At 32.2% G+C, this 10,867-nt stretch overlaps 1 protein-coding gene across 1 annotated transcript; it reads left to right on the top strand.

Annotated features, from left to right (window-relative positions):
- Positions 1-2,327: 2,327 nt before the first annotated feature.
- Positions 2,328-6,832, top strand: LOC119668793. The gene is made up of 4 exons (XM_038078434.1): positions 2,328-2,532; positions 4,765-4,821; positions 4,879-4,950; positions 5,970-6,832. The coding sequence occupies exons 1-4, from the start codon at positions 2,446-2,448 to the stop codon at positions 6,780-6,782; spliced, it is 1,029 nt and encodes a 342-aa protein (XP_037934362.1). The 5' UTR covers positions 2,328-2,445; the 3' UTR covers positions 6,783-6,832.
- Positions 6,833-10,867: the final 4,035 nt, after the last annotated feature.

Here is a 10,867-nt window from a genome sequence, read left to right as displayed (position 1 = left end):
TATAAAAATTTATTTATTACTAAAATTATTCCGATTATGAAATGCAAATGATTTCTTCATAGAATATATATTGCCCTTTTCCAAATGTAATTCAAATATGCTTTTATTGAATCATGGTAATTTGTCGAAATAAATGTAGGTATTCTTACTTTTTTTTTTGATAAATTAACTTGAAAAAAGTTGGGTAATTATTTCGAAACATTTCCTGGGTTTTATGAACGAGCCCAATTGGAAATTACAATGTAAATTAACTTTCCAAAAGTTTTGAACCACGATTTGAATATTAAATAAAATGGAGGCAAAAATGGAAAAAAGGAATTTCTGAAAAAAAAAACCGTATTGAAATGAGAAATCCTTCTGAAATGGAAAATAAATATGGGTCAAAAAGTAGAAATAATTGTGGTTCAGTTTAAGTTGGTCGACGCAGATCTGTGGCAATTAAACTCCCAAACTTGCTATTGACTTAACAAAAAATCGTCGATTTGTGATTAAAAGGATTCAACGATTGCAATTAGTAAGATGAGTGCACGAGTTTATTTAACTTGGAAACCTTCACTGAATTATTGATAAGCCCACAAATATTCAACGCCACTTGATAATTTTCATTCACAAATTAGAACAAATAAATTAAAGTAATTGAAAGGTATTTGAACAAAAGTGTGTCAATCGATTTGAGGTATTTGCTGATTATTAGAATTAAAATGGAATTCACTCACTCATCTTCAAGTACATTGCTAATAATGATTCAATTCATTGGTGATGTCAAGTACTATAGATAAAATAACAAAACAAATGCAAAAACAGATACAGAATAAGTGCATTAGGAGGAAGTGGTTAAATTAAAAGAAATGTTGAGATTAAGCCCAGTGTCCTTTGCTCTAAATCTTTGAGTTTCCGTTGAATATTAGAGAATGTAATCGAATACTTTAGTATGGGATCAACTAATGTTTAGCTCAGGATGGTGCAGTTGATAATAAATTAATTTGGCCAGAAATATACTCTAAGCATTTCTTTGAAAGGGTGTACACAATAGCATATTCAAGGATGTATTGTTAAAGGGTGCTTAATCTGAATTATCAAATCTGAATTGTCAAATCAATTGAAGGGAAGAATGTTGTTATTTTCATAGTTGTCGCGAATGGATTGTCTAATGTCTGCTTTGGTAGCTCATAAAAAATAGTTAATATTAAATATTTTTAAGCTTAAAAGCATTTTGGAAGTGGAGCGTCCCCAGAAAAAGTCAGGTACTGTGAAGAAAGTTTCTACCGTTTACAACTGAGAGTTTATTATTGTAAAATATAATTATAAATATTAATACATGAAACATTGGTTCTTAACGGACCGCAATACTGCGAAAATGGCACATATTTTGTGTTGCTAACTGACCATAGGTTAGGTCAGGTTATTCCAGCGATCCAATGGATGCACTTACGCCTATTGGTCAATTGTGTTATTGTTTAACCACCTTGTTTAAAAACCACCTTAAGCCTTTGGCAAAGCTTAAAATTATATTTTGTGGAAGTCTTTCAGCTCGCCAAGATTTCCAAAAATGCAGGCCCTTAAATTACAAAATTGTGTCGCACATATGGTGTGCAAATAAAAGCAAATGTGAGACAGTTTTCATCCTCAATATGGGAGGGGGAGATGTAATCTTCTAGCTTGCTTCCGTAATTAGGTGTGACCCGTAAGCAAAACTACCACAACACTGATATCTCTACAGAGTATCTCAATAAGAATATTGGCTTTCTTCCTAGTAGAACGTAATCAACGTACATACAGAAGTTGGTTTATTAAAAAGTTTAGCACAGAAATAATTCAGCATGGCGTCAACAAACCGACACAGTGATGTACACAGATATACACAGATTGTTTAGGTGTTCCGAGTGGTTTCCTGAAGCACCCTGTATCATGTTTCGTTCCTTAGCATCTCTGCTTTGCAATTGCCGAAAATATCCATATGGCCGGAAAACTAGAAATAGAAATCTTGAACGGGGATAGGAACTCCTGGCTTAGTATATTTTTCTATATTGAAGTCCCATATTTATATATTTATTCGTCCTAGAGCAAAGTCGGAGTCTCTTGATGTACACTTGGTGACGGATCCTTGACGCGACTGGTGACCGCGGCATATAGTCGTTCAATTCGTTTACTTCCTATGTACATAGCCACTGTTGCTCTTGAAACCAAAATCTATATTATATATTTATTATAGCAATCTTCGTTTTTATCCTGAACGTTTTTTTTTAAATCGATTTACCCGTATTTACCCGTATTTTTTTATTGACATTTTTTATTGTTTTTTTTTAACTTCATAGTTGATTTTTTATAAACAAATGTAATTGCTTCGTATTTGGAGATTAAATATTCTCTGAAAGGATTTTTTTTATTTTGGAATTATATATTTTTTTTGGCTTGAAAGTATTTATTCAGTAAAGAGTGTGAAGTATGAATGAATCAGATATGTCCAAAAGTATTGAAGATACTGATCATGAGAAGCAAGTATATTTGGTTACAAATAAAATAATGGATAAGGTAAGAAATTATAATTTTGTGGGGTATTTTAAGTTACAAAATGTTGGGGTCTGTACTTTTTATCAATATTTGATACACTTATAAAAAAATTGCAATAAACAAACCGTTTAGGTATAATATAGAAGATTCTTAAAAATTTTTAAAGCTTTTATCACCAAAATTTCTGATTAATTAAGTTCAAAATAAGATTTTTATGTTAAATGGAAAAATGAAACAAAAATATTTTAGAATCTTGCCATTTTTGATATACAATCAAACTTCTATAACTCGGAACTTCTATAACTCAAATTTTCTATAACTCAAACTAAATAGAGCGCAATCTGGTTAACATACAATTCTTACATACACTTCTTTTACTCGAAGTCTCTATAAGTCGAATCGTTTCTTTCCAAAATGGTCATATATAAAATAGATTATTCTTAAATTTTACTGTAGGGCTTAAAATTTAGAGAACATTTATTTCCTTAACAATTATTTCCTTATATCCGTGACGTGACATTACATTATGACGATAAAATAAAAATGACCCGACACATATATTTTTTTATCAATCCTTCGGTCTTTTTGTTTCGGTGCGCCATGTTGTTCGATTTTGTGCAGTGTATCGCTTCACTTATCGTTTTTCGAAGAAGAGATTGTAATTGATCCACTGAACGTGTAAAAGACTATCTTCGTCGTCTGCTTCCGCTTACTTTTCCCTCTTCAACCAGTTGTTCCAGAGCTCCTGATCGCCTTGCTACATAGCCCCTATAGCAGGTTAGATATGAGTTGGAAATCATTTTGTAGATTTTGTTTTATCATTTCATACTTTTAAAAGTTTTGTTGTTGCAGATCTTGTCACTGTTATACGACGTTTAATTTCTTTAAACTGCCGCTAGTGTTAGTTATGAGGGATCATAAGTAATTAAATGGTTGTTATTTTGTCTGTCAACTATCATAACTTTTATTTTGGAAGTGTTGAATCCTAATCCATAGCGCCGACTTATGGATGTCAATTTCTCTATCAGTAGGATGAGTTCATTTTCATTGGATCCCTAAATGAGTGAGTCGTTCGCATAACGTCAGTTATTAGATGTTGCTCAAGCATTTGACAAGGTGTGGCACTGACGAAGAAGGAAATTATATCTCCCTGACAACATCCAGAAGCTACTATATTTTTTTTTGGTGGCTTATTTAGCCTTATAGAGAGGTGGTTGGCTAAATGGATAATAAATGTTAACAATTGAATCTGTTTAAATAATAATTAAATTAGGAAAAGTTTCTTATAATGCTTTTAAATTAAATTCTACAAGCAAACAAAACTAATTATCTGGGTATTCATCCTGACAATAGGTTGACGTAGAAAGTAAGAAATCAATGGAACACAAACAAAATTAAAGTTCAATTAGTTTTTTAGATTATGAATCAAAATAGTAAGTGAAGTCACGAAAACAAAGTTTTACTGTATAACTCATATAAATAATATAGAGCTATGGAGTAAAGAATGGTGGTCAGTACGTTCTTTAAAATTTAAAGACATCTAACACACACTACACATTATTGTAACTCAAAAAATAATTTTAGAAATTTAATAAAAAAAATTGTTAGCACTGACTGCGTGCATCACTGAATCTAAGAATTTTTCATGTAGGGTTCAAATATTTTATATACGTTGAAATGGCCAAACTTATGGAATATAAATTACGTGTCGATTGTTATTGAAAAAATAACAATCAACTTGTATATTGTGTATTAAAATTGGGGTAGTTCGCCATCAATAAAGGTTTATAGGGTTAAGTATATATATATTTTTTCAGTGCCCATCATCACTGTATCGGTTTGTTGCTATTTAGCGACATTCTGGAGGCTTGGTTGGATAACCCACTTGTTTGGTTTATGTAAGCTATCGTATAATGATGACTGGAGGTTTGAGCATTGATAATAATACAAGTATATATTTGTATTTAGATATCATGACATTAAAAGCTCTAATTTTTATATAAAATCCAAATATGAGATCCAAAATTTGTTATTTTCATATTTCATAATACAATTAATACCTTACAATTTTTTGATCAATTTACCAACTTAATTTTGAAATGTGTTAATTCAAACTTTTTTTTATTAGTCAGAACTGCTATTTCACAAAGTTTTGATTTTACGTAGAATTTATCTCTATAAATTATTACATATATTTCGAGCCTTCGAATTTGTAGCATTTAGAATAATCATTAAATTTATTTTATTATGAAGGTCATTTCAACAAAACCAAGAAAAATTATTTATTCTGATGATGAAACACCTCAAACGGTAAAAATAAAAGTTCACAATAATCACTTTATTCTTAACAACATTCTACTTTCCCAGAGCGATTCCAATTCTGAGGTGAAGATTATTTCAAAATTTTACAGAGATCGCAAAGAAACAGAAAATGTGAAGGTAAGATTTAACATTTCTGAATTATAAATTTATTGATACGTGATTCAAATAAAAGATAAAATAAGATCTTCAAATTTTTATTACATATTCCTTTATGACGACTGTAAGCGCTATTTAGACCAACTATAAATGCACAACAAAATATTTAGCGAAACCATCTAAAAAATTTATTTTTAGTACCTCTTAAGGATCCCTAAGCTTATTTTGCATAAGCATTAGGAGAGAGTTCCTTATTGCATTTCAAATTTTCCAAATATTATATTCCTGACAGACTCCTTGAGTAGTCAACTCTACTATCCAGAAGTTGCAAGCTGCTCAAAGCCAGATTCTCAGACTCTTCATCCGCACAAATGACATTCTAAGAGACCTTAGAATAGACTCGGTCAAAAAATACATAAGGAACAGAGCCCCGAAACTATTTGCGAAAGTCGACAGGTTGCCCTAGATAGCACTATTTAATCTCAGAATAATCTCTAGCCGCATGGGGTGGTACGCAGACTTTAGTTCGATCATCGAATAGTCACGAGAAATAGATAAATTAGTAAGTGCGAAGGGTGCGACTCTGCAGAAACCCCCAGCTATCAATGGGTAAAAGTGCCCAGATGCACTAACTCGTAAAAGACTGAACTCTTTTGAAGATAATATCACTCTCTCATCCGTGTATAAGCATTTTAGGAGTACTACTTTCCCATATCTTTAGATATAACACTCTTTCGGCATTCCTTATAGTGATTTATGTTACTAAAACATAATGACAAGATTTTCCGTTAGGTAAGAATCGAATATTACATACGGCTTTAGCCACTCCGCAAAGGTACTTTTTTGTTTTCCTCTTCCACTGTTTTTTAAAAAATTTATACTAACGTAGAATTGTTTTATCATAAATTAGATTCGACTATTGTGATTATAAATGATTATTGTTTAGTGGACAAATGAATCTTTTTAATATTTAATCTTTGATCATTTATTTAATGGTTGTGAATACTATTTTATTTTTTTTGATACAAATTTGTTTTTAGTACTCAAGTTGTTTTCCAGAACATTGGTTTTGTGGTCCTGACAACAATTATGATCCAAAAAATTCGCATCAAGAAGATAAGAGAAAAGATCTCGCACTGGAAGCTTTCAAAAGAAAAATTCATTACTTAGGCGTAAAGCACTATCCGGTTCGCTGTCCTGTTGACGCTTGTAACGAAGCTTTTGACCCAGATGAACTCTTGAGTCACATATTCTACAAGCATACAACAGATAACGTTATCAGAAGATATGGAATAAATGAAATTCACAACAATCAGACGGCTAAAATGCACTTCAAAGACACTGATTTACAGCCGACTAAAGCTGTTTGCATTGGGTGTGTGTTATACGTGTCTGCTGTTAAAAAGAGCATCATCATTCCACCTGATCTTCCATTTTGCAATGCTAACACATTTCTTCATCAAAAATACGCCAAATACAAAAACCATGCTCCAATCATGATAATGGCCAGTTTGACAACATGGGCTGCTTTGCTTTTATCAAAGCCACTCAAAGTGAAATGCAAAGCAGATAAAGTTCAAGATCCGTCGTTGCTATTGACAGTAATTTGGTTGGTAGGTACCAAAATTAACAAGCCGTTCAATGTGTGTTTAACACTGTTCAGTGAAAATATGCTGAATTCAAAGAGTGCTATTTTAAAGGTGAGGCCAATTTATGAGGCACAAAAACCTTGTCACTTTCTACGTCACCACATCAATTACATGTTGCTGAGCAAAGGGGAGTTGGATTTGCTGAGTAACAATGGAAGAACCAACATTAAAATTGAGTTCACTCCAAGCGAAGAAGTTGAATAAAAAATCATCATCAATAAAATTAAGAATATATTTTAGTAGTCAACTATTTAATTAAAAATTCATATTTTTGATATATAATTAAATTATAATTATATAATATAATTCAATTATACATGAATTATAATTATATAATATAATTAAATTATATTTCAAAAATATTAATTTTTAAATGTGAAGCGAATGAAATGATTCGTTCATGATTTGTGTCATTTACATTCCATAAGTCAAAATATTTGTTGAGAAGAAAAATAAAATTGTGATCTAAAATAAAATTACAGAGCAATTATTTTTTAATTTTTTTTGCAATATAGGAAAAGTACAGAAATGGTGCTCAGTACTGCAGTTGCGAACGCTGAGTGCGTTAAATTAAGTTCACATAATAAATTTGTTTTTAATTTAAAAATAATACGATTCTGCTAAATAATTTAATGTACAAATAAGGTTAACGTACACATCTCAACCGCGTAATGAACTGAGGACACAGCTCGAGCTTTTCAGAAGTACTGTACACAGCATAATATGCAAATGCGGCAAAAGTCGTAAGTATCAACACGTTCGTGTCCACGGTATTTTCAGAAGGCATCGCTGCAGAAAACATCTAAAGACATTCGTGCTGCAACCTGTAATTAAATTCTGAAGTAAATTAATGTTGCAAGCCAGCTACTTATTGCGTCCACTCCTACAGTGCAACGGCGCTAAAATCCTGTTGAAACTGCTGATATAATTCATGCTAAAAAATAAATAATAAATAATGCGGGGCAATAAAACCATTAATAACAGCAGCAGCGACCGGCGAACAACAGTTGCGGCAACAGCAAGCAAAAATGTTGCTTGCAACTGTGCCCGTTTCGAAGTGCCTTTTTAATTGTGTTAGCACGAGCTCCATCTTGGCCTGAGCCGCCATTTTGCGGTTGTGATGAATGTTGGGCCGAGCGCTGAGACAGCCTGAAATACTTGAAATGAATTTGTGGTTGCAAACAGTGGTTCAGATTTGCTTAATTGGTAAGAGTTCGCAAAAATTGTGTGAGTATGAATGCATGATGTTGTGCTGCTCTACTGACCAAACATTTGCTCACTTCCGCCGGAAGTTGTATAGAGCAGTTAAAAAATACCGTTGTATGCAAAAAATTTTTACTGTTTTGGTTTAAATATTTAAGCTCTTGCCCTGGCAATAATCTTGTAAAAAATATGAACAAGCGATATGAAAACAACACCTCCGGCGTCGTTGTGTTTTGAGTCTAGAAGCACTAAAAATGCAGTTGTGACCACATCAGGGGATGAGGTAACATTTTTATGAGCGATTAAAAATCTCTTTTCAGTATGCAAAAATATGCTTCACAATATTTTTTCCTTTCTACAAAAACAAAAATATCTTTCAGGTTTTTTTTATGAAACGAAATAACGAGAGCAACATTTCAGTTAATACTGAATAATTCTGTTTAGAATTAAATAAAATCAATTCATTGGTTAATCGGTTTTTTTTTTAAATATATAATTCGTTAGGTTTATAACCTATCTTATATATTAGGATAACAAATACATAATATAGGATATATATTCAGATATAAGGATAACAAAGGTTAGCAACTCTTCTCTCCCGGCAAAATTTTTGAGCACATCACAATGGGCAATATATGCCTCCGAGTGAAATTGCTGACAATTGTCAGCACACGCCGTCTAAACCTAACCTAACCTATATTGTATATAATTAATAACACATATGCATAAACTCGAATAATTCAATGAATTAATCCTTTTAGGAATAATCATTCAGAAGACTCCGTATAGTGATTGGATATAAAAAAATAAATCTATTAAATTTTCGGTCTTTATCAATTATAATTGATAAAAAAAGCTGCTATTATTAAATTGAAACACTATTAAAATACAGTATACAATATAACACAACAAAATCGTAGTATGTATATAAGTGTGCTGCCATTATCATATTATTATTATTAGGGGATGTAGCACTGCGACCGTCGGTTCTATTGTGTCCCCTTCTGGGCTTAGAGTAGGTCTTTAAGCCCGGTTGCGTCAATATAAAGTAGTATAGAACCTACTTTACAGAGTTTTATTGCCTCTTCCGTAAGAATATACCTTCCCAGGAGCGTATTTCGTATATGCCTTAGTGTAGGGCATTCTAACAGCACAAGTGTGGCCGACTCCTCATTCTCTTCTACCCAGTTTTGTATGGTGGTGTTTTACAGTGCCCTGTTAGGATTCCTGTGATGATTCTAAGTTTTTCTTTTGATAGGTTCATACAATCGTGGTATCTCTTATTGGTATAGGTACCAATAAGTGATTCGGATTGTTTTAATCCTGGTATATTATCCTAGTAATCCTTTTTATTCTGGTTCTCCTTTATTTTTATAAGAGAAAGGAGCGCGCTATTTCTTAGTCCACAAAAAAGGCCATTATCATACACTATATATATAAATAATTTATTACACATCTTGCTTATTATAATTTATTGCAAAGTATGCTTTAAATCAGAACTTTAACCAAAGCCGAAAATAATAATTATTTCCAAAATTTTAAGAAAAAATCAGCAATAAAAATTGCGATAAATTCTTATTTAATAATGTAGTTATTATTTTAACAATAAAAGCTTTGTATTTATTCATCTTTAAGAATAAAATTCAAAATATAATTAAATTTGCTTTATATTATATTTCACAAAAATAAAAATAATTGTTATTTGCCATTTTAGAACGAAAAAATTATTATTATATTTGTTTTATAAACTAAATACAGCAAAATAATTATTATTATAATTTATTTTTTGTTTTTTTGAAATAGGTGGAAAGCATCAAAAGCCACAGTGTGAGACTTGAACTCACTAAAACCACCTCTTAAGAATGAACGGAAAAGATTTCCATTGAAATGTGAAAACTTCATTCCAGTAATCATGTGAGAGAAAAGAGAGTAAATTGACTTAATACCTAGTGAAGTCAAAAAGGTTTATCTAAGATTTACCTAGGTTTATCTCAGTCCGAAAGCAAGGGCATGAACTAAATAGGATGGGAGATATTGGAGGGGATGGGGTTATGGCTAATCAGCGGGAGTGAGGTCACTGATACACTGTGTGACTGAGGTCACGAAAGCCGTGGTTATATAGGGATTATATATTTTTTATTACTCTGACATAATGATTAGACTTATGATATGCGCAGATTACAACCTCAATAAACAATTGCAATAACATCCTCAGTTTTATAAAATTTGATCAGTGAAACTTTTACAGCCACCACATTCTGCTCGTGGGACTCGAGTTTGACAGATTTCATTAAAATGATTTAGTTCGCTAACTAGAGTAGGAATATGCCTTCTGATCAAAAAAGAACGAGAGATATATTTTTGAATTCCCGCGCTTATCCAATCGGTAATTTTTTTTTATTTTCATGCTGGCAACACTATTATATACATTCTGTCAAAGTTTAACGCATATCGTACGATTAGTTTTTGTTTGGCGTCTATACAAAAAGTCGAAAAATTTTCGTGTGGCGATTTTTATAATGGATCAAAAATTAGAACAACGTGCGTGCATCAAATTTTCTGTTGTAAATGGATTCAAGTGTGCCGAAACTGTTAAAAAAAGCCTTTGGTGATTTGTGTATTTTGCAACCGCGAGTATACGAATGGTTTAAAAGGATCAAAGACGGTCGTACAAGCTTGGACCATGATGAGATCCCTGGCCGCCCAACAACTTCTGTTACTGAATAAAACATTGAATCGGCGAAAAAGATCGTGTTGGAAAATCGTTGTGAACCGATTAGAGAGATTGCAGTGTTGTTGAGCATCTCATATGGATCGGCCGAACACATTTTAACTGATGTTTTGGGTTTGAAACGCCTCGCTTTTCAGCTGCTGAACTTTATTTAAAAAAAACCGCAGTTTTTGGTCAAAAACTCCACCAATTTCATCAAGCAAGCACCGTATTCTCCAGATATGGCCCCGTGTGAATTTTTCCTCTTCCCCCAACTCAAATTGCCATTACGAGGAACGCGTTTTGAGACCATAGAGGCCATAAGGTAAAAATCGCCACACAATTGTTCGACTCCTTTGTATAGACGCCAAACAAA

Source organism: Teleopsis dalmanni, chromosome 1, assembly GCF_002237135.1.
Source record: "Teleopsis dalmanni isolate 2A chromosome 1, ASM223713v2, whole genome shotgun sequence".
NCBI classification, from domain to species: Eukaryota; Metazoa; Arthropoda; class Insecta; order Diptera; family Diopsidae; genus Teleopsis; species Teleopsis dalmanni.
This window is presented reverse-complemented; position numbering and strand designations above follow the sequence as displayed.